The following is a 25,499-nucleotide window of genomic DNA, read 5'->3' on the forward strand; positions in this document are numbered from 1 at the left end:
ATCCCTCTCCCTCTAACGCCTCCTTATCGTGTCTAACCCGCGAGGATCTCCCGCCTCCGCTAAACCACTACCGTGATATACATTTATACTCGTTACGGGAGCGGTAGTTATAGGCCGAGGGGGAATACCTTAAAGGCTACTAATAAATAGGCTACTAGTAGGAGGTAAGCGGTAATTAGGCTAATAAGCATTAAGTCCTCGCCTATAAATACGTATATATATATAAATTTAATAAGGAGGGTACCCTCCTTAAGTATAAGGTACGCCTTATAGTATAAGGGGATTAATAAAACCGGTTAGAGACTAAAAATAACTACGTCGCTATACTAATATCACGGTTATTCCGTATACTAATAGCGATCGCCGCCCGATTTAATCTAGAGATAAGGTAATTCGATACCGTTAACGCGTTCGTTAACGATAGCCTTAAAGAAGAGGTATTTATAAAGATACCGTAACGCTACGAGGTACTAGGTAAGGTCCTACTACTACGGAAAGCCCTCTTCGGTCTAAGGGTATCGCTACTACTATAGTAAGAGCAACTTAGCGGTACGCTATAGAAGATAGGATTTACGGCCGTGCCTAATAACCCCTATATTATAATCCGTGACGGTTTAATCCTATTCTTCTACGTCGACGATATCGGACTTATATATTATAAAGACCGTAAGATTAACGCCAATAACCTTAAGGCCGCCCTTAAGCGGAGCTATAGGCTATTAGGTGGCGAAGAAATCCGTTAGTTCCTAGGAATTAAGGTCCTGAGGGATAGAGCCACCCGTAGGTTATAGCTATTATAATCCTCCTACGTGGAGAAGATCGTGGTTAAATACTACGTAGATATACTCGACCGAAAACCACTAAAGGTCCTATTATCTATACAGCCGTTAATACTACGCGACGGTATACGCGCGTCGATTCCTGAGGTCTATTAGTATTAGGGTATAATTAGTTCTATCTTGTATATCGCTATTATAATAATACCCGATATCGCGTTCGCCCATTTAAAACTTTCCTAATATAACGTTAACCCCTCCTCTAATTACCTTAAGAGGGCTTAATAAATACTGCTATTCTTATACTATATAAGGTATTATTACCTAGAATTCGGTGGGGATAGACTCTTCCTAACCGTAAACGACACGTCCTTCGGGGATAATCTAGACCGTAAGAGTTTATAAGGATATACGATAAAGCTCTTCAGTAGTACCGTTAACTAAAAGGCGGGTAAGTAAATAACGGTCACGACATCGTTAATAGAATCAGAACTGCTCGCTCTTATAAAGGCCGTTAAGGAGATATTATTCGTTAGTCGGATATTAAGGGATTTAGAACTTCGATTATATTAATAATAGCTATAGCTATACTACGATAATTAGTAGACTATTAACCTCGTTAATAAGAAGGCATAACGCCTACGGATAAGGCTACGGCATGTCGATATATATAACTAGTAGGCGCGCTAGTTAGTATAATAAGGTCTTTTTAAGGTAATATACGTTAACACAAAGGAGATAATCGCGGACGGTTTAATAAAAGCACTACTAGAGGCAGGGATTAAAAGACTATAGTAATAGCTTAATTTAACGGATTAAAAGGATTGTATCGAGTAGTCGAAATAACTGTACGAAGAGATTAAACACGCTAAAGCCGTAGCTAAAGCTATGGCCATAACGATAACGACGGCCCCTAAGAGCGTAGTAGATCCGATAGATATAGATCCGATTAAGTAGATCCGGCTAATCATGATCGAGGAACTAATTAAGATAGAATTAAATTAAACGGTTAAATAGAGCGGATTTAGATCCTTTTTACGAGGGCGTTTTTCCCTTAACTATTAATTTTATAATGAAAAAGCTAAGAGCGTTTAGTTTAAACCGAAGCCTCTGATTAGTTAGCTAATCTGGGAAGACCCACCTTAACTAAGGGGGTATATCGTATAGGCAGGACCACGACGTGGTCTATAGGGGATTTAGGGGGGATCTACTCCCTAACTAAGGGCTTCGGGCCTCGGGTATCAGGATATAATAGGGGCGGATACCGGAAAAGACCGGATAGGATCTAAATGATATAGTACCATAACAGAGTCTTTACCACCTAAATTAAGGGTATGAGAGACTCACACAGATGTAACTTGACATAATACACACACACGAGATTTCTGCTCTACTAAGTTGATCACAAAGTGCTATTTGACGTGCGACATCTCCCTATTGAGTCCCTTAGGTATCTTCTGCTGCAGGACGAAAGCGGTTGGTCGACTCCCAGCTTCATTTCATAGGCTGCTTAGTCACTTTCATCTTCCGACAGGTCCGGCTCGCCACTTGGGAAAAATGTCGTCCGTTTAATAAGGTAGGCAGGTTTTCGAACCTTCCCAATACTTCATGGCGCGACAGCCTCCTATTCAACCTAAGGTAACTACCACACGCTCCTTTTAATTGTGCGACCTCTTACACTTAAATATTACTGGGATCGGACGAATTCTTTTCCTTCTATTTACTCCTCCTAGTCCAGCCTTTTAATACCGAAGTTACATCCGCTCTCTTCTTCGCGTTCGCCAGCCTAAACCAAGAAGTGTTTCTTATACATATCGTCGTTCGTGGATGGCAATCCAGACGATGGCATCCGTGGCCATGATCTCGACCAACTCGTCTTCGTCCACAGCCGAGCTCCCGCCGCTGCCCTCTTTTTTTCTTGCGCCGATACCCGACCTCGTCCCTGGGATTCCCGATGCCTACCTTTTCCCCATTCTTCCCATCGCCATTTACTGGATTGTCTCCATGGTCTTTCATGTCATCGATGTGTATGACATTTGGCCCCAATACCGCCTGCATACGCCAGAGGAGATCACGAAGCGAAATCATGTATCCCGTTACGAAGTTGCTCGCGACGTCGTCATCCAACAGATTATTCAGATTGCTATGTCTCTCTTCCTCGACGCAACCGAGGAGAGACAGATGATTGGCAAGGAGGACTACGATGTTGCCGTCTGGGCTACGAGAATACGCGTTGCTCAACGTGCCCTTCCAGCCGTCCTCGGGTTGCTGGGTCTCAATGCAGCCGCTATTTCCAAGAACATGGCCGCCTCCCATCCACTCATTGCAGGCGCACTAGCCGGCGGGCACTATCCGTTTCTTACCACGACCTCTCTACATGGATCGAGTCCTGTTCCTGTCTTCGCTCCCTGGGAGATGCGGATGGCAAAAACCATCCACTGGGTACTGGTGCCAGGACTTCAGCTTTTTGCGGCAACCGCGATTTTGGATACATGGCAATATTTCCTCCACCGTTTGATGCATGTCAACAAGTGGTTGTACAGTAAGTGCAGTCGCGAGTTCTTGCCCCACGGCACCGTGACCGACCAGGACTAACTGGGTGTACTAGCCACTTTCCACTCTCGACATCATCGACTTTACGTGCCATACGCATACGGGGCTCTTTACAACCATCCCGTTGAGGGTTTCCTCCTCGATACCTTGGGAGCAGGGCTCGCGTACAAGGCAACTGGAATGACCCAGAGACTCGGGGTTTTGTTCTTTTGTCTGTCCACTGTCAAGACTGTGGATGACCACTGCGGATATTCTCTTCCTTGGGACCCCCTTCAACACTTGACGAGCAACAATGCCGCTTACCACGACATTCACCACCAAACCTGGGGGATCAAAACGAACTTTTCTCAGCCTTTTTTTACTTTCTGGGACAAGGTCTTGAATACTAGGTACCGGGGCCGCAGGGCAGACACCCTCAAGGAGAAGAGAAGGGCTGTCACAACCAAATCGGAGTAGCAACTGGTGCTCTGTTACAATGTCCTTACTCTTTCAACTTGCCTTCGATTGCATCTTTTTGCACCCTTTCTTTTTTTCTTGTTCTTTCTTTGCCTTTTTTTTCTTCTTCTCTCGACTTGAGACGTATCCCCACGGACATTCAGGTGAACGGGGAAGCCTGTCTGGACGACGATCATGAGCAATACATTCCCTGGGCAATGCTGTGCAGCTCGAGAGTGACACGGCTGTTCTCTATAGCTTGGGGTCGGAAGTTAAGTAGTGCTAATGAGGGTGTGATGTGGCATTCTTCGTTAGTTTCATTCTACAGGTTGAGGTCATAAAGTCGGGCCGGCATGCCCGTTTTCGGGTTGGTCTGACTCGAGCGCAACCCAACCGGGTATTGGGGCTCGAAACCTGGAGGCAGTTCATCGACAGCGACGACAGACCTTAAAAGGGCTTAAAAGGGCCCTTCTCTTTGGCGGGTACATAGTACATACTTTGGGAGGAGCAGGCAAGGCATACCGGCGAAGGTTGTTCATACGGAATACATCCAAGGGCTTGGAATGACGACCGATTCCGCTCGATAACTTAATGGAAACACAATTAATAATAGGCGAGCAAGGTGCATGAACACGATTCATAGCAGATACGGGATGGCGAGTGGGTGGTGTGTGGTGTGTGGTGTGTGCCGCCGACAGATAGGTAATAGCACTCGTATCGTCTCTCCGGGTTGGACTTTGTATGAGGCACGTCAACGCGCAGCACATATAGACCGCCCCAGAAGACTCGTTACCACTTTCCGTCGGTGATGTCAGGCGCCATTACATATAAATGAGCTCTGCCTGGTCTTGGAGTGATCTCTTCGTCGACACATGGGGCTATGGTGATGGTAAGTTCACCGGGCAGTATTGGGGACGTGGGGGTCTAGTACAGTATGTCCTGTGCATGATGTCATGCTCACTGGTGCGGGGTGACCCCTAAGAAGAGATCTATGGCCATTGCAGCATTGAGGTTGCGGATATCTGGCGATTTCAGTGATAGTAGGAGCTTCATCGTTGCGGTCATATCTCGTATATCAGGATTTATCTATACGGATACCTACCCGGGTTTGGCTGGTTATAGGTTAGAGCCCGATGGACTGGTCAGATGTCGCAAGTCTTAGCACATTATGTTGACAGCGATATCTCGGTCCTGGCTCTGGTTAGTGCAAAATTCTCTGTTCGAGCTCTGACCTATACTCCCCTCTAACCGGGTAGGTAGTCTAAGCGTGGGTGTTTGGACCCTTGATTCTGATACTTGGTACTCCGTAATTATTACCCCTTACCTGAAGGCACCTACCTTACCGGGAGTCCCTAGGCGTTAGTTATCCTTGGATTATAGCCTATTATTGCTCTATTAAATTCGATAAAATATATGGCTATCCTTAGATATTAGACTATCCTTAGAAATAACACTATCCTAACTTTAGCCCGGAGGTAGTATAGCTAATAAGACGTAAGTACGGATAAGATATATTACTAGTATAAAATTTATATAAATATATATAAATACGATTTAATTAGACTTTATATCTATGCCTGCCTTAGGCGCTCTAGGAAAATAAGTCCTTATCCTAAAATACGCTCACGAATACTATTACTATAGAAGAGGGACTGCTATATAGAAGAGGCACTATTACTATAGAGGAAGTCAGCTTTTCGTCACGATATCGTGGAGGGAATCTGCCTACCTTTACTATTATTATAGGACGGCTATTATTATAGGATGGCTATTATTATAGGAGGGCTGTTATTATAGGAGGGCTTTATATAGAAAAGGAAGAAGAAGATCTTAAAGCTGTAGAAAAGAAGAAGATCCCAATAATCGTAGAGTCACACGGCAGAATAACTATACCGCCTACTACGTAACCTACCTACCTACTACTCCTACCCCCTACCCTGCCCCCTTACCCCTGCCTTTTAACGATAGCTTTATTATATTATTATTATTATTATTATCGATCTTACTCCGCTATCCTAACTAATCTATAGGAGCCTTTCTAGGCTATACGGTCCTTCTCGGGTGGCTATAGGGGGGAAAACCCGGGTAAAACCCGGGGAAAACCCCTATACACTTCCTTAGGTGGCGTAGTGCCGCTACGGGGCCGATATAGCCCCGGTTCGTCTCTGCTATATATCTGGATCGCACCTCTAGGCTAATAGCTAACGGGAAGTATAGTAGGCTAGTGGTTAGGTAGGTTAGTCTAAGCCGATTATTAGCGATAGAGTAAGGGCTAAGGGGGTACCGCCGCGCCTCCGCGGTACGGAGGCTATAGCCCTTTAGCCTCGGCCTCCCTATATCCCTAAGGATTATACCTTTTATTCCTTCTACTCGGTTAATAAAGAGAGTAAGGGAGGCAGGCGCCTCCTGCCTCCCTTAGGTAGGTTCCTGCTATATCCAGCGGCAGGTAAGGGGAATAGAGCTTTACCCTATTATAGAATTAGATAGTTAATAGCCCTCGAGGTCTTTATACCTCTTTTCCCTCTCTCTTCCTCCTATAACGCTAATAAGTTCGTTATAGGTTTTCTCCCGATCTATTCCTGCTTATAGTGCCGTAGGCTTATCGTTACGGCTCTATACTAATAGTAAAACCCTCTAGTTTCCCTTATTTATTTTCCTATTATAACTAGACTATAAGTGCTTAGTGGGTAACGCCGCGGTAGCGTGGTAGCGTAGGGTTAACTAGGTAATATAGTATTAATTTATATATACGAATAATTAAGCGGTAGTAGTAGTATAATATAAGTTCTCCTAGTAGCGTAGCGGTGCCTCGGTGGTAGCGTGCTAATAGTCGTAGATATCGTCTCCTAATACTAATACTAATAATAATTATAACCGGTATAAAAAGGGCTTAGTTCGGGTTATACCGTATATATTCCTTAGTGGTGTCGGGGCGGTACCGCGGTAGCTAACCTAGGGTAGTTATATTCGTTATAGTAAGCGCCTAGGTATATACCCGGACGATATAGAGGCCTACTCTAATACTACGGGTATAGGGGTAGTTTATTTTTAGTATACTAATAGCCGGTGTCCGTGTAAGGATATAAGTCGTGTCGATATAGTCGTGGTGTTATAGGTGTATTATAGTGGTATATACTAATTTTCTTCTAAGTCCCCGCCGCTACTAAAAAATAGCAGTAGCGTCTTATAGATCTTTATAGGACGTATATAGTAGTAAAGGCCGCCGGTAATAACGGTATCGCTACTATTAATCTCCCCCTTTAATACCGTAGTAGTCCCCTACTAATAAGCTATAGGCTAAGGAGCGTTTAGGGACGGCGTCCCGGTCTTTTAGCCGGGCCCTAAACCGGGCGCTGCCTTCCGGTTATAGCCGTGGCGGCCTCGCGTCGGTGGAGGTATAGGAATTATCTTATTAGATAAGACGTCTAAAGGGTAAGATAGACCTTATTCTAGAGTACCTTATAAGTGGCCCCTTTTCGGTCTCCCTACGGTACTATAGTAGCGGTAGTTAGCTAACCGGTCCTAGCAGGACCTAGAATATATCGAGAATAGTGTTAACGTTACCGAGGACGATAAGGACGATAATAACTAGGGCGATAATAGCTAGTAGCTACTAATAGCCCCCCTTAGCGCTAAGCTAATACCGCCGGGGTCCCGGCTTATAGGACCCCTATTAATATTTAATAGACCCGCCGCGTTATAATGCCTCCGCTCCGGTCCCGCTTCGGTATTACCTCTATTTTCGTAGGCCTCTATAACTTTAAGGGTGAGGCGAAAGTCCTTAAGCCTTTTCCGTTATAGAAACCACCTTATAACTGCCCCGGCTTTGGTGTTATATTCTAGTATATTATATAAGTCTCCTCTAGTCGTGAGCGGCCTCCCTATAGTACCGAAAAGGCCCCTATAGTCCTCCGCGGCTACCTCCTAGTATTAGAGTACTATATACTCCGCCGTTTCCGTCCCTCTATCCCCGTAAAGGCACCGCGGTAAAAGGAAGCCCGGCACCCTCGCTTCGCTTTAGCTAAGAATACCTGTAGGCCTAGTTTTTCTAATCTAATCTGGGTAAGTGCAGAGCTCTATAGTTTAAGGAGCCCTCTATATTTCCGGAGGGAGTATCGTATCGGGGGCGGCTTAATACCGCTACGGCGTAGGTATAGGGCTATCGTGCTTCCGCCTAGGCTTAACCCTATTCCCTTATAAGGGCCTTCCGCGGGGGCGAGGTTCCGGCCTAGGCCGTTAGGGCGGTAAGCTATACCGTCCACGCGAGGGCGGTATAGGTCGTATAGTATAGGTTCGGTGCCGCTAAGGCTCTCGCCGCGGCGTATACTCCGGCTAATATCTTATCTTCTATCCCTTCTTCTTATATCTAAAGGATCTTTTAGGCATTTAGGCTTAAGAGGTATAGGTTAAGGGGGGGGATAAAGGTCTTTTTTTCGAGGACCCTAACCGGTATAGCTTTATAGGCTCCGGCTACTAGTTAGAGGTATCAGTTCTATACCGCTATAAGTGCCGCTACGGGGCCGTGCCGGGGGCCGGCCCTTATCTTATAAACGGTTAAGGCGAAATAGGCGATTACCAGTCGTATAACTATAAGGTATAGTCTCCTTACGTCTACGAAGCTATACCCCTACGCTACCGCGCTAAGCCTTAAGAGGGCGTATATTAAGGTGGCTAGGCAGCTCTTTACCTTTTGAGTCTTTCGCTGGAAGTTAAGCTTCCTACTAAGCTAAACGCCTAAAAGCCTTATCGCCTCCGCATCCTGGCACCGAAATAGCACTAAGGGGGAGCGGGGTAGGTAAGGGTTAGCGTGACTTCGTAAAAGGGATATAGACGTACTTAGCTACTTCGAACTATAGTCCGCTCGCTATTTCTTAGTCTAGGTATATCCGCTACGCGGTGGCGAGGCTTTACCGTGTCTATACCTTTATCCTACTAAAGGCAATAATATTCGTGTTATCGGCGAAGCCTACTATTATCATTTTAGGAATCCTTTCTAATTCTTTATATAGGGTAAAGATATAGAGGATAAAAAGGATAAAGGGGATCGGGGAGCCTTACGGTACGCCCCTATAAAAGTATCGTGGGGGGGCCGTTTCGCTATTAAGTAATAGCTAGACTATATAGTCTTTAAGGAAGCTATTAACTAGGGTAGTAAGCTATTAGGGGAAGCCTTTCCTTTCGAGTACCTTAAATAGGCGAGAATAAAGGATAGTATCGAAGGCGCCTTTAATATCTAGTTAAAGTATCGAAGCGGTGCGGCTATAGGCCTAGCTCGCCTTTACGGCCTCCGTGACTCTTTATACTACTATCTCTATACTTCGCCTTATCTAATTACTTATTTATCCCTTTAGGAGAAGCCGATACTCCTCTACTATAGTCGTAATCCTATCGGCTAGTATCCCCTTAAGGACCTTACCTATTATACTAAGGAGTAATATTAGTCGCTAGCCCTTTACTATCCCGTAGTCCGCCGGCGGCCGGCCTTCCTTCTTAAGGATTACCACGGTAGCGTAGCGGCACCTCTTCGGGTAATAGCTTATTTCGAGGCACGCTATAAAGATAGCACTAAGTCTTTAGTATAGGGAGGGTCTATATACTTTTAGGAGCCCTACTAAGAGGCCGTCGGGGCCTAGTACTATCTGGGGTTTCATCTTCTTAAGGCGCCCTTATACGTCCGCTACGGTAATATCTCGGCGGATATCCTACCCCGGGGGGGAATTCCGCGCTTAGGGTCCTAGGGGCGGTAAGGAGGGGGGGGGGGAAACTTCCGGTTTAGGACTTCGGCCTTCTTTATATATATAGTTACCGGGTAATCGCTATTATCTCGGTATAGTAGTAGTACCGATAGGGGGTCCGGTAGTATACCCCCTTTACTTTATATCTATTTCTATAGCTGCTAAAGAAGGCTATTATCCTTTGTAGTCGAGTAAAGTAAATACCGCTAATATATCCGCTTTATTACCGCCACGGCCTTATCTCGGCGCCTCTCTGCTTCCTAGAACTCGTCCTATCGGTTCCGGGATTTCCTGGATATATATCTATAGTAAAGGCGCCTTACATCCTAGGTAAGGGCGGTTAACTCCGCGTTCTACTAGGAGGTGGATAGACGTTTAGGGGTATCCCTATAGCGGCGCGGCGCGGCCATATCGGCTATATTCGTAAGGTCTGCTATTAGGTTATCGAATACTAAGTCGATATCTTCTAGTAATATAAGGGGGCCGGTCTACTATAGCCGCATAACGAGCTAGGGGACCTATAAGGGGTCAAAGTCTTTCTAGACCTAGCGGGGCCCGGCTAGGTCCCCCGGTAGTATCGTCGCAGTAATTAGCGAGGTATCCGTCTTTATAAGGATTTAGGCCGTCTATAAATAGTAGTTAGACCTGATAACGGTCTTATCTAGGCCGTTAAAGTCGTAGCGGAGCCCTTATGTTACTTATATAAGGTCGATAGTCCTAGCACGCCGGCCCGGGCGGTACTATATAGTTATTCCGGGGGGGGTTATTAGGTTAAGGCTCTACAGGGTTATAAGGGTAAATAGGGTATCGGCTTAGGGGTAATACTATAGTAGCTATAACTATAGGGGGTAGTATAGGTTAAAGTCCCCTATAAGGATATATCGGCCCCGTAGCGGTACTGTGTCGAATATATCTTATAAGGGCGTATTCTAGGGGATCCTAGCTAACTAGTAGTTCTCTAAGTAGATTAACTAGAGTATAAGGGTATCGTCTCCGGTCCTAAATATAACCGTGTGGGTATCGCGGTAGGCCCGCCACGTCTATATATATAGCGGGTATCTCTTATAGATATATAAAAGGGCGCGGCCTCCTCCCTAGATTAGCCGGTATACCCCTTAGGAGGGGTAGGCGGGGCTTTTCGTAAAACTATTAGGGCCGGGTTCCTGGATTACTATTATATCGTATTCGGCACGGTATTAAAGCGGTAGCTCCCGCCGCGCTTAACTCCTCCCTATATTCCACGAAAGGATATAGATTTCTATTAATTAAAGCGGGGGGGAGGGGGTTAAGACGATATACCCGGTATAACCGGGGTCTAGCTCTAGGGTTCTTACTACGGTGCCTTACCGGTTCCGCGAGGGATTATATAGGCGCTTATAGGGCCTAGTATTAGGGAGGCCTTATATCCTTTAGTCCTTTTCGGGGGGCGTCCACGGCCCCTATAAAGGGGCTTATCCTAGTCCTAGGCGATAATAATCGGGGGGAAGATCTACGGCTGCCGTGGGTATACCGCTTTAGTCTAACGTATAATATCGAAGTCCTTAGCTCGGTATTTATACGCTTCGCGAGTCTTCTCGGCCTCTTTCTTAAATAGCCGGTATAAGTTATTAAAGGTGTTATAGTCTCCGGTATAGGCGGTATAATAGCGGGTTTAGCCGGGCGCTATAGCGTTATAGTACCTTAGGCCTTATAGGTACGCCGATTCGGGCTTAGCGTAGTAGCGGTATACCTTCTCTACCGCCGGGTAGCTATTAGCCTTATAGCCAAAGTATAGGCACTTATAGCACCTTAGGGGGCTAAGGTTAGGATTATATAGTTCGTAGATATAACTACCCCCTTTAAAGAGGAGGGTATTCCGGATAAGGCTTATTACCCTTTCCGGTAAAGCCGATTCGATAAGGAGGAGTATTACCCTATTAGTGCCGCGGCGGGGTACTCGCTATTATACCCGGAGGATTTTAGCCTTAGGGTTTATATCTTATAGGGATACTAGTAGGTTCTCCTTGGATACGGCGTTAAGGACCTCCTAGGGGATAGCCTTAATAAGTGTAGGGTAGGTTCGCGCGGCTAGGGTGGCTCTTTTACCGAAGGCCTTTTTAACCTATTACTCCTTATAGGTAGTTTACTACTATACCCCTTCGGTAAAGGTAAAGCAGATATTACCGCTAAGTAGCTTCTATACCGCTACGGTATCGTATCGCGTAATCGTGGCGTTTATAGCTTAAATAATTTCCTTAAGGGTCCTAGCTCTAAGGGGCTAGTCTTCGGGGAGGGTTCTTTAGCGGACTATTGGCTCCCGATAATACCTAGCAGGAATTACTTTAAGGGGGGCGGGGTCCCGCGGCGGCGTTATTACGGGTGCTCGGGCTATAATATTAGCCTAAGTCTCTCTTATACCGCTTATTTCTTTTTAGAGTTCCTCACGGATAATATACCGGACGGTTATATATAGGTATATTAGTGGTATTATACCAGCGTCCTTACGGGTACTATATATTATAATTAATTCCTTTATTAGCTCTACGACTTAGTTAATCGTATTCCTATTAGCTAGTAGGGCCTAAATTTCTGTCTTAATCTTAGTTACTCTCGGTTCCGGGGGACGCGGTAGTCCCCTTTCGGTCTTATATCGGTTCCGCGCTATATCCTACCACGGGCCGGGGGGGGGAGCGCTCGTGTTACGAAAAGTAAGTCTATTACGGATTCTGTATAGTTAAGATCGGGGCGACGCTATCCCACGACTCTTCCGGCTATACCGTAACGCCGGTATTACGGTGCCGCTATAATAGTGTCCCGGGAGGGAGGTAGTAGTTATAATCTCTATCCTAAAAGGTTTATCGATTTTACTCTTATTACACGCCCGTGGTTAATAGGCGTGTCGAACTTTTTGCTCCTAAGACCTTGGCTTTATTATTATAGAAGACGTAGAACTTATATAGACTAATAAAATCACTTTAAAGCGAAATTCCCGTACTTCCTATTAGTTTAAAATAAAGGCTTACTTATCTTCCAAGGATTATAATATAAATAAGGATAGTAGGGCTTTTCCAGGGATAACTAGTAGTTCTAAGGATAACTCTTTTCCTTATTTTCCCACTAAGGTACCTTAATTATCTAGGTACCTTACCTTAGGTACCTTATATTAAATAACTCCTAGGAGATAACTTTTAGGACTTAATAGGGAGACCTTATATTTTAATATTAAGGCCTTGCATGTGATATTTTAGTAGACTATACCGCCGCCCCTAAGATATATATATACTATACCTATTTTATAGATATACTTTATATAGAATATCGTAGGCGATATTATAAACCTTAATGTATTACTTCTTATACTATAACTCTAAATCTTTAGTAGCGGGAGGTATAGAATAGACTAGAGTCTTTTCGGGTACGTAACAGGCCGGATTACTAAGATTATAATCTAGGTAGACGCTTATAGAATCTGCACTATATAAAATATAATAGTAGCGGTTCTCTAACGGTCTAACATAGTTAAAATTATACATAATTACCTTAATTAATCTTAATCTATTTTATAACGATTTCGACTACGCTTCATCTAATAATTAAGAGTCTTACTTACTAAGTAAAAACCTACCCTTTACCTTTACTACTACCCATTTAGGAAGCTATCTAGCCGCGCCGATATAGCGTGTCTATTAACTATTAAGATATCGGAATACTAGCCTATTACCTATAAAAGCTATCACGATTAGGAGCTTTAGCGTAGCCACCACGAAGCTACGGTCGTTAATCATAAAGTCTAGGAATATCTACGTCCTAATAATCTTATTTCCCCTCCTTAAAAGCCTGTTTTGCCCCCCTACGCTAATTTCTAGCCTTTGTACGTAACTCTATAAGCAGAAGTAACGCCCTTATAGTAGTTAGATCTTATACCCACTAGGTAGCGCGCTTAGAATTCGGAGATATAACGCTATAAGATATAGCGGAATAATTACGCTAAGTATTTTAGGGGTATTAGCACTGTTTTAACCTAGTAGACTAATACTATTTTTTAAAGATTGCGGATAAGTGGAAGGGACGAAAGTCACGAAAAGAAATAGAAAGAATAAGATAGGTAATAATAGAATTATAAGGTAGGATTTCTGCGCGTGTATAGATTATATAAAAGCGATTAAGAAGAAGAATAAAGCAAGCAAGAACCGAACCGAGGGGACGGGTTAATATCCTTTATTCTTTGTTTTCTTTATAAAGGGATCGAGATCGTAATAATAATATAATCCTTTATCTAAGACATAATCCTTTGTCTAAGACGTAATCCTGTATCTAAGACGTAATCCTTGTGAACGACTGGTTATAGGTCGTGGCACTAAGTGAGGTCGTAATAATAGATTATCTAGAACTAAGGAAGAAAGAAGGAAAAAGGAGAAAAGTCTATAATGCTAGGCTAGCTATAAGGTAGCGATAACTTAGCGATATAGGTCCGTTAACTAAGCGCGTAGTTAGGAAGATCCGGAGTATAGCCGAATCCTCTATATCAGGGTTAACCCGTAATACTATCCCCCCCTCTCCCTCCGGGGGTTATATAACCGCACGTTACCGTTATAGTTTAGCTCCCCTTTACGTCGCGGTAATAAAGAAATAATCTCGTCCCTTTATCTTACCTGGTCCTTACCTTAATATTAAAGACATCTTAGGTCGCCTATTAACCTTTATTTATATGCCCGAAATAGTAATATAGGCCTCCCTCGCGTAGATACTATCCGTAGATATATCGGCCCTGTTTTCCTTATAGGCCCTCTTTTCCTCTATTCCCCTCCCTAACTTTAATAATAATAATAATAGTAATAGCGGTTCCGTATATACTCGGTCTTCCTTATAGCGACGATTTCTTTAATATCCCCCGTCTTTAGATAATAATAATAATACTCGGTTGGTTTAAGAGTTCCCCGTCTAAGATAAGCCGTCTCTCGCTCGCGATCTTTTTATTAGGAACCCTTCGCTAACTTATATTGTTTATATAGATAACGCTAGCGCTTAGCAATAATAGGGGTAATAGTAGTAGTAAGCGTGCCGCTAACGATAATATAGGTATAACGCTCTTACGTCTTAAGGCGATACTAACTATATAATAATTCGTGTTATCGCCTTTACCGCCGCCTAAAAAAAAGAAATCGGCGGGTAGTTAGCCTCCTAAGCACCTTCTCGGTAACGTTTATACTAAGCTATACCTCCCTTATACGCGCGATATCGCTAATAGGAAGTATAAGCACTTTTATTATAGCTAGATTAGTCGGGGGAAGAAATATTATATATACTCTATAAACATATACCGGTATACTCCTCTCGTAGTATACCTTAAAGGCTACACGTAAAGGTTATTCGAGATACCTACCCTTATTAGCGACGATAACGAGAACGCCCCTATAAGATTTCCTCCCCTTAAGAGGTCGTGATAGTATTACTAACCTTTTTTCTAGGAGTAAGAACCGTATCTTAACGCCTACGCGGCGTTCTAGGATACCTTTATAGCTAGGGAAACGATAACGGTAATATTACCTATAGCTATATATCCCGCGGAGGCTCCCGGTATAATAATCGCGCTAGCCCCTTCTCCTCCCTAAACGGTCTAAAAAGCGGTAATACCGTAATTAGCCTTATTACCTTTTCCTAAGGTCGTTAATAAGGTAGCTAAACTAGCCTTATTTCCTCCGGTAATAAAGGTCGCTAGCGAGGTAGTTATACTAGTTTTTCTCCTCCCTTAAAGGTTATAGAAGACATAGCGTCGAGACTAAATATATCGCCTCCGGAGGAGGTTATTATCAGGGTAGAATAGCTAGCCTTATCTCCTCCTTATAGGGTTATAGGTAAGGTAGTAGTTGTAGGCCTAGTCCCTCCTAATATCATAGCGGAAAAGAACACTTATCCTATTACACCTACTCCTTTATCGGGGTTAATATTATCGGATAAAGACTTTACACGCCTTAATTTTATAGAGCTAAGGGAGTATACTTAGCTATTTTAGGGAGATACTTATACTTAGTCGCGCTAATATCGTGATTTCCGAACTCTAATAATATATAGAGTATACGCGGGCTTTTACGCTTATAGGTATAATTATCGCTAGCGCGGTTATAATCTCCGATAATAGCGATAATAAAGATAATAGTAAGGTTAAGAAGATAGACTTTAGCCTATAGCGGGGCGATAAGGGTAAGACTTTTATAGAAGTCGATAATCCCGAGGATAGCGATTTTAAGGCCGAGGATATTAATCTAGGCTTATATTAAGCGTGGTTAGGGCGCGGGCTTATCCGGCCTAAGCTAAATCCGATTCTTACTCCCTTTTAATTATCGCGATACGATTACTTATATATCGGTTCCTATATTATAGTAGCGTAAAGGTATCTAATAGGCTATTATTTATTACTACTGAGCCGAATTTCCCTTTAAACTTATTAAGTACCCGTATTTACGCTAATAGCTTTAAAGGTTCCTATATATGTTTATAGTATCCTACCTATTATACTAGTACTTTACGTCTTAATCCCCTTCCTCGCCTCTTTATCCTGATATAGAGGATTTCCTCGATTTTCTATTCTTTACTATCGGTTATTTCTCGAATAGGCGGTAGTTAAGGGTTATCTACTACCTATCCCGGAAAGGGGTTATCGCCCGCGCGATATAATAAATCTACGTGGAATTAAGGGTAAATCTATAATAGTATAGCGAGCTCGACTATATATAGGCTAATTACCCTTATAACTCGGTGTTTATAATAAAGCTAGTCGAGCTTTTATAATAGTCGTGGAGTCGAATAGTTAGCTAATAATAGCTAGATTAAGTCGTTAACCTTAAAACGCTTAGCTAGTATACGATATTAGTTAGTAGACTCCTTATTTCTAAGCTATATCGATACGATCACCGCCTAGGTAAACTCGGTCCCTTCTTATAAGCGGCGTAATAGGTTATAGGCTATTAATACTCTAGGTTCCGAAAAGGGCTCCTTAGTTATCTAGATCGGATCGATATAGTAGTTATATTCTAAGAAGAAAGGACTAAACCCTGTCGCGGAGCTTTTACGGTTATTTAGGGCTAATTATACTACGGGTAATAGGCGATCCTAGTCGTCCTAAGCGTAATAGATAAAGACTTATGGATAAACTTATACTTCTTAGTTTATACGCTTTATTACTTTATTAGTCTAGGGGTAATATACCGTGCTAAGCTTATATAATATCCGTATAAGCTCGTAAAAGTGCTTCTAGAACCTACTTATGCAGTTTAAGCCTCGGTTAGTAATAATCGACTTAAGTATTCCGTAGAACCGGAAATAGTAGTATAGGAACTATTCCGCGTAAGCTTCGGCTTTTATTATCTTTATCGCTTCTAATATTATAGCCTTAGTTAAACAGTCTATAATAGCCTAAAGGTAGCGCGCCTTCTTCTCGCCGGCCGGTAGTAGGTCCGTTATAAAATCTATTAATAGGTCGCTCCGTATTTATTCTAGTACCGGGAGGGGGCGTAAAAGGCCTTATTTTATATTTCTCTATATATACCCCTTTCCGTAGATATTATAGTTCCGGATAAATTATCGGATATCCTTATTTACCCTTAGCTAGAAGAAGTAACGCGCTATTAAGGCGATAGTGTTTTTGTGTCCGGGGTGTCCTCTAATTACTAAATCGTGAATTAACTAGATAATCCTCCTTTATAACGTTAACCCTATAGTAGACCCGGGCACCTAAATTCGGTCGCGGAATAATAGTAACCCGGTTATAAAGACTAAGTACTCGGCTATTTATAGCTTAAATTCTAATAATAGTAGGAACTATTATTCTTTTTCGGTAACCGTAGATAGGGCTCCTTAATATTATTTATTAGTCCTAAGCGTCTTATCCTATAGTCGTTATGGCTTTTAGTCCGCCTCGAAGATTATTTAACCGCTATTAATATAGCGAATACTAAGTAGAATCGCGGTAGCGAGAATTAATTAAATATAATAAGATTACTCCTATTTATCCGTTATATTTTAGGGCTTATCCTACTATTAATATAAGAGGGCGTCCGCCATCGCGTTATTCTTTCCCTTCTAATACTTAAGTACGAAGTCGAATTATATAAGCTTACCGACTTATCAGCTGTATCGTTTAGTAAGTATTCGCTTTATTATAAAGCATTTAAGGGCCTTCTAATCGGAGAGGACTATAAACTACCTATAACTAATAAGCTTAGCCCGTTATATTATTAAATAACTTATAATCGCTAGTATTTCCTTATCGTGGATTAATTAGTTATATTCCGCTCTATTAAGTTTATAAGAGTAGTATATAACCACGTAGCGATTTCCGTCCGCGTTTCTTTATATTAGGTTACCCCTAAAGGTAAACCCTAAGTAGGGCGTCTTAATAAATATCTTACTTACTAGGTCTTACTATTATAGTATCGGTCCTTTTTAAAACCTCGCCTTTAGCTCGCGAAAGGCTATTTCTTCCTCGGGACCCTATTAAAAGGTATAGTATTTCTTAGTTAATACTATTAACGGGGTTAAGACCCCCGAAAAGTCCTTAATACAGATTCGGTAATAATTTATAAACCCTAAAAAGCTTCGCACGCCCTTAATCATCATAGGCGTTTCCTACTCGCGAATAGCTTATAACTACTCTAGGTTATAAAACACGCCTTTCCCCGCGGTAATTATAAATCCTAGGTCCTTTATTATCTTTACGCTAAACTCGTACTTCGACGGATTTGGGTTTAGGCCGGCGTCTATTAAATAAAGCGTAGTCAAAATCGTCACAAAATAGGTCAAAATTGATTGAGGCAATTGTGTATAATTATAACTGTCTTAGACCGTTACGGAAACGCTGCCACCGTATTTTATATAGTGCAGATTCTGTAAGTGTCTACCCGGATTATACTCTTGGTAATCCGGCCTATTACGTAACCGAAAAGACTATAGTCTATTCGATATACCCCCTAATCGCCCTAAATATTAGTTAGGCGATTAAAGCTATTCGTAATCGGCAGATAATCCAGTTATATAATCTATTCGCTATAGCCGCCCTGAAATTCATCCTCCGGGTCCTCTAAATATTCCATCCGGACTTCCTCTAGCTATTTCTGCTATAAACGTTCCCGTATATCTATCACGCCCACCTAGGACCTGAATATCTTAAAGTTCTCGCCGTATAACGCCTTTATTAATCCGTCTACCACTATTTCCGCGCTTATAACGTACGTTACGAGTATTTACCCTTATTCCTTTACTTAACGTAACTAGTGGCCGTGGATATTAACGTGGCGGAGGCGCGTTATTAATATGCTAATCTTTTAATTAACTAATCGAATCGTTTAGTTATTATTGTATAAGATCCTTAATTCCGGATCGTTAAATTCCACTCCTATACTAAGTAATAGGCGTTATATAAAGATACCCTCTTTTACATCTTATACTAACGCTAATAGCTCTGCTTCCGTTATGGACGTCGTGACCGTATCCTGCTTATTTACCCGCTACGCTATTATACCGCTAAATAAGCGTATTACGTACGCTTAACTACTCTTTCGATCGAGGGTACTATCGGTAAACAAGGCGTTAGTATAGATTTCGATAGCATCGCTACCCCCTAGTTCTAACGTAAACGATTAGCTGTTAGTCAGATAAAGGATTAGATAATCGGCGGCCTTATAGTGAATAGGCCCTGGATTAACGTTAAACCGGTATAGCCTAGATACTATAAACGCGATATCAGGGCGCGATATCACTACTCCGTATAGTATAGATCCTATCGTCCATTAATAGCTTTTAATATCCGTCGAGGTCCCTGAATAGGGTAGTAGTTCTGCGATCTTAATTAAGTGCGTTAGGCGATAGTTACTGCTATGCTTACTGTTTACCTTTAAAAAGCATTCTAATTTAGTAACGTAGGTATATTATAATAGCTAGATTTTATAGGCGGCGCGGTCGCGAATAACCTTAATACTAAGGAACCACTATAGAGGATCGCCACCTTATAGGTTATAGTGGCGTTATAGGTTATTAACGGCCTGCTCTATCTACGCCTTATATTATTCCTTATAAGTAATAACGATATCGTTAAGGTAGAAGAACAGGATTAAACCGCGGCGCAGAAAATAACACGGTTTCTTACGGTATTATCTAGAAGCCGTCCGCTAAAAGGATAGCCGAAAAGTGCTTTTACTAAAGCAGTGGAGACTCCTTAAGTCTATATAACGCCTTTTTCAGGTGTAAACGACTCCTAGGGGCTAGAAAGCCTAGCGGCGGGTATATAAAGATATTCTAGGGGAGGGGCGTGTGTATAAACGCGTTTATAACGTTAAATCATAATAGCGTGAGGTTAAATCGGGCGGCGATAGCTATTAACGCGCGGAACGACTATCTGGCTAGTATTACTGCGTATATCTCCTCGAGCGAGGATTAATACTACTAATCTCCTCGCACCACAAGCCTTACCTTATATTTATATAGAAATCTATGCTTATCGAACTTATATATTATTACCTATATTAAATTAAGAACCTGATATCTATCTGCGGTAGACGCCGGCACCCGTATCTACGACCCTATCTCCTCATGGCTCCGCAGGTGGTCTTCTTATACCTATCGGAATAGGTGGCCGTAAGGGTGTAAGGGTATATCGCGAGGGTTCTTCGGAGGAGGAGGGAGGTCTTTACGATAGATCTTCGTGGCCGCCGAAGTAACCGCCGGAGTAATGCTTCCCGAGGCTGCCGCCGGGGTTATATTTTCCGAGATAGCTATCAGGGCCGTTAGTTCGAGTAGGAGCGATAAACGCCACTATAGCGTTATAGGGGTAGTCCTTTTTAACCGTAATTTAGTTAGCGGAGTCCTATCTAAGGTGCGTATATTAGAGGCGTGGCGGCTAACATTAAACGCAGGTACCTAATAGTCTTTTTTCTAGCTATCTCCTTACCGAATTAGTTACGCTTCTTTATATAATAGGAGCCTTATACCCGTAGCTATATGGGTATCGTAGCACCGTGTTCCGTTATCCTAGAACCCTACGGCCGTAGGGGTATCACGGTTTCCTAATATAACGGCTGCTATTAGCGCTATAACCGATAGCGGGGTTATTAGTGGAGTAGGAAATAATGGATCGGGCGGATATAGACGGTGATTAGGCGCTATACCGGCTAAATGACACTATTCGTGACCTAAATCTTATCCTAATTAACTCGAGATAGCCTCCTTTACCCCCTCACGGCCGGGTATTACAGACTATAACCTCAACGGTAAAGCCGTTAAGGAAGGGGATCCGGGGGCGTTTATCCCCGGATCTAATAATTTAAAATAAGCAGTTATATGAATGGGGGGGTCCTTAGCTTATACGTCCGTAAACGGCCGTGAATCTCTAGCCCTCTCCTACTCGATCTAACTAATCAGGTCTTCTAATTACTCCTCGGTTAATTAACGGAGGTCGTCCTTAAAGGTGGCGATATCGCCGTTAAAAAAGGCGCGTTCGGTAAAATCTATATCGCTCGTTCGAATAACGCGGTTATAGCGGCGTAGGCTAAGCACCTAGATACGGAAAATATTAGTAGAATCATAGCCGATAAGGTAGCCGATATAGGCGCGAAGAGCGATACGATTTAATAGCTTATTAGCAGCCTTCTAGGCGTCCTTTATTATCGCGTACGCCTTATAGCCGTACGCTTAAAGGTATAATAAAATCGGCTTCCTTTTAAAGAGGACCTTATATAGCGTTTTCTATTCCTTATTATACTGCCTTCGTGGTGTGCGGTTATAGACGTACGTAGCCGTGGGAATAGCCTTAGGCTATATGAACGGTGGTAGTTTTACGTGGATATTCATCGCACGACCCTTTAAAATAACCACGGCAGCAGCGCGTTTAGCACCCCCGTTCTATGCTTAAGTGTCGGTAGTAGATACCTCTAAAAGGATACCCTCGCCACGTAGGAATTAGGTGATATCGTGGGATTAAGTTAGCTCGTTATTAGATTCGAAAACGCGCACCTTATAGTCTAATTAGCGGTCTACCCAGGCGAGGAATTCCTTAATTATTACGAGGATATCCACTGCTAGCTTACTCTTTATAACGTAGGTGGCCGTAAAACCACTATAACGGTCGGTGAAAAATATAAACCTCGAGTCCCTGTCGGAAGTTTATTTAAAATCCGTGAAATTAATTGCCTATCGCTCCCCTATATAGGCAGGTATAGTACGAGGGCGCCTGCTAACGTGCCGTTTTATCTTTATAAGCTCGTAGGCCTTATAGTCAATAGTTATTAGTCCCTTAATTTTAACCCCCTACGTCTACTCTTCTAGGTGCCTAAGTGGTTTAGGGCCTGCGTGCCCTAGGCGTAGATACTATAAGATACCCTCCGTAGTGCTTGGATACTGTATCGTCGATTTACGGACACCTTTTCGGGTAGCAGAAGAAGAAGAGCCTAGAAAAGTAGCCGTAGATTAGTTAGAGGGCACGTATTTAAGAACGGTTTAATCGAAGCGGTAACATAGCTAGCATAGTATAGATCTATCAGAACGCCGAATACAGTTATTTAGTGGCTTTTAATCCTACTAGTATCCTCGAAGACGTAGGCGTTAGTTAGAGATTAAATTATAGTCGTACTATATAACGTTTAATAGCCTGAAATCGAGGCCTCCTATTAGTCCGTTTAATCTCACGGTCACGTTACCGTAACCTTTAATAGGCAGGGACGAATTACCGGCTACCACGTAGTCCCCCTACGTGGCGGGGGTAAAATCAGAAAAACGGGAAAAATCGTTAAATATATAAATAGTGGCGCCGGAATCGAGGATAGCAGAGGTTCGAAGACGGTAACTAGTAGTAGCGGTTCCTGCTATAAAGCTAGCAGCGTAGGAGACGCCGCTACGGACACTGCTATAGTCGAGTCACGCCTCTTGAAGCTATGCTAAGTCCCGGCTTATATCCTTCATCACCTTCTTTACGGTACGTAGTTCTTCCACTTCCGCACGTAGCGAGGGGTTATATTTAAGAATCTATTAGACTGTTATTTTAGTACTCTCGAAGGGTGTCTAATCGTTATATGCTATATCCGGGAATAGATAGAAGTAGGCGTTAATATCGTGGCTAGGTATAGCGTATATATAGCAGATCTACCCTCTCTGCAGAGTAGATTAGCAGCGTTTAGAAGAGGAACGGTTAGCTAAAGCAGCTAAAGGTGTGGCTGTAGATACCGTGGTAGTAGGATTCTTAGCTTTCTTCCCACGGCCGCCCTTCTTACGGGGCTTAGCCATGGCCTCTAAGGTATCTTCACCCTCTTCGCTTCTAGTATATAGTATAGGGAATACTATAGCGCGGTGGCTACCGTGTTTTCCTTAGTCTTTAAGTCTAGTGTTAATATACTTTTTGCCGAGGGTGTAAAGGTCTTCGGGTATAACTACTTAGTTATCAATAAGGCGTCCCTCGGCCTTAGTCTAATCGCGGCCGGTATAGGGGCGTATACCTTTAAAGAAATCTATAACCTATATATATATAGCGGGCTTTGAACCGGTATCTTTATAGCTTTATAGTAGTAGCTACCACTTATCTAACCACTCCCCGAGCTTCTTAAGGCTATTCGTAGGGTACCGTGCGTGCTCGATATACTCTTCGTGGGTATCGGTTTAGCGGGTGGCCAGGTACTAATCCGTATCGCGTTTAACGGCTTCGGACACCTCGCGAGGTATACCTCCTCGTAGCAGTTATTTACGGCTTTAGTCGATAGTATTAACCTGCTAGGTTAGTATAGCGTTAATCCCCTTTAGGTAGCTATCGTATTACGCTTATAGGATCTTCTAACGCGCGATTTCGACGTCGTACGCCTTCTAGCCGGCGTCCGTAAAGTCGAGATATTACGTAGGGGTACGCCTAACCGTTATAGAGGGGAAAGAGTTATAATTCGGTAGTATAGTCTCCTCGGGTGACTAAGTCGAATCGATTAGGCGGAGAAACCTCTACACGTTATTATAGGTGGTAACCGATTCGTATAGGCGTCGCTAGAGCTCCTAATCCTTATAGGTTTTATACGTAATAGGGCTAAGATACGATATCTTAATAGTTATTTATAGATTAACACGCGATATCGGTGTAGTTAGATAGCTTCTTAAATCGGTAGTAGTGGTAGAGGTAAAAAGGTAGGTAAAATGGGTATATCTTCACTTAGTAAGTGAGACTCTTAATTGTCAAATAAAGCGTAGTCAAAATCGTCATAAAACAGGTCAAAATTAATTAAGGCAATTATATACAATTATAACTGTCTTAGACCGTTAGGGAAACGCTGCCACCGTATTTTATATAGTGCAGATTCTATAAGCGTCCACCCGGATTATACTCTTGGCAATCCGGCCTATTATATAACCGAAACGACTGGTCTGTTCGACAGCGTCCACGAGTACGCGGAGTACTTATTTTACCTTCGCCTTATAGTCGGCCCGACTCTTACTAAAATAAACCAGGATATTGTCGATATAAGCGGTAATAAAGTCGTCTATGAAGCGTTATAGCGTTTTATTAATATATCGCTAAAAGGTTATAGGAGGCTTACTTAGGCTTAATAGGTAGATAAACTATTCGAAAAGCCTAAACCGAGTTCGGAATATAGTCTTATATTCGTATCCAAAGGCTATCCTAATCTTATAGAAAGCGGTGATTACGTTAAGCTTTATAAACTATTTTACTTAGCCTAGGTTTTATAGTATCTTAGCGATTAGGGGAAATAGATAATAGTTTTACTTGATAATCGCGTTTAACGCTTAATAGTCGTAATAAATTTAAAGTCCTCCGCCCGGCTTCCTTATAAAGAGGATAAGAGCCGCGGCTTCTGAACTATTAGCCCGGATAAATCCCTTATCTATTAGGTTAGTAAGTGTTTTCCGTAATACTAAGAGTTTTTCTCTTAATATATTATAGAGCGGCCCCTAAGGAAGCGATAATTTCTTACTATCGCTTCCGGGTATAAGGTTTATCTTATAGTTAACTCCTTATCGGTATAGCGGTAATTAATTAGCCTTGTCGGGCGTGAATAGGTCGCCGAATTCTCATAATAACTCTTCGGGTATAAAGTCTTCGGGTCTACTAGTTATGTCTTATATAACGCTTTTTCGATATCCCTTAAGCTTACTCCTTAGATTACGACCTCCTTACCCTTCTAATATAGTCGTCGAGTAATACCCGCGAATATAGATCCTATAACTAAATAGGCGTCGCGGATAGCTTATACTCTAGTAGGTTCCTTTTTATAATAAAGTCGTATATTTAATCCGGCTACTCTATAATAAAGCCGTTTATCTTTAGTATAGTATATTATATTATTTTATTCTATCTAGGGCTTCCCGAGGAATATATCTTAATTAAGCCCGGGCACTACGTATATCAATATTCTTTATAGTTAACTCCTAATCTTAAGCTTATAGACGACGATCCCCGCGCTATTAATAGTCCTAATAGCTTCCGAGAAGCTATTTAGTAATCGATTTGTCTTATCGGTTAACTTAGGTAAACTATTTACTTATAGCGGTATAGTAATTATAACTAATATTAATAAGGGCGAGGATACGCCGTTTATTTACTTTAGCTACTATAAGTGCCGGGTTATTACTAGCACGCACTTTAAACGCCTCTTACTCCCGCTATATCGCGGCTATCGGCTTTCACGCCCGTTTTCGTGTTAAAGCTATTCTTTTTCCAAGTCGTCCTTACTAATTAACTTATCCTCGCTTTTATCGCGATCCTTTATACGAGTCTCCTTAACCTTCCAGACTATATCGTAGTTTGCCTTTAGCTTTTTATAATTCCGCGCAATATACCCCTTTTTATTATAGTTATAGTATATCTAAGTCTCTTACTTCGCCTTCCTATCACTAACACGGTTTACTCTGCCTATCTTCGTATCGCTATTAATATCCTTCTTCGCGGTTATATAGTCTTAAGCTTATTTATTATAGTTTTATTCGAACTAATAGCCTTTAAGTTTCCCGGTAATCTCTTATACGCTATTAACCTATATAG

General features: G+C 42.4%; 1 protein-coding gene across 1 annotated transcript; it reads left to right on the top strand.

Moving 5' to 3' along the window:
- Nucleotides 1–2,633: 2,633 nt before the first annotated feature.
- On the top strand, nt 2,634–3,785 carry SODALDRAFT_277149 (fatty acid hydroxylase superfamily protein; the record flags this gene model as incomplete). The annotated part of the gene is made up of 2 exons (XM_028608047.1): nt 2,634–3,318; nt 3,385–3,785. 2 exons carry the CDS (start codon nt 2,634–2,636, stop codon nt 3,783–3,785), a joined length of 1,086 nt encoding a protein of 361 aa, XP_028466646.1.
- Nucleotides 3,786–25,499: the final 21,714 nt, after the last annotated feature.

Source organism: Sodiomyces alkalinus, assembly GCF_003711515.1.
Source record: "Sodiomyces alkalinus F11 unplaced genomic scaffold SODALscaffold_5, whole genome shotgun sequence".
Lineage (NCBI taxonomy): Eukaryota > Fungi > Ascomycota > Sordariomycetes > Glomerellales > Plectosphaerellaceae > Sodiomyces > Sodiomyces alkalinus.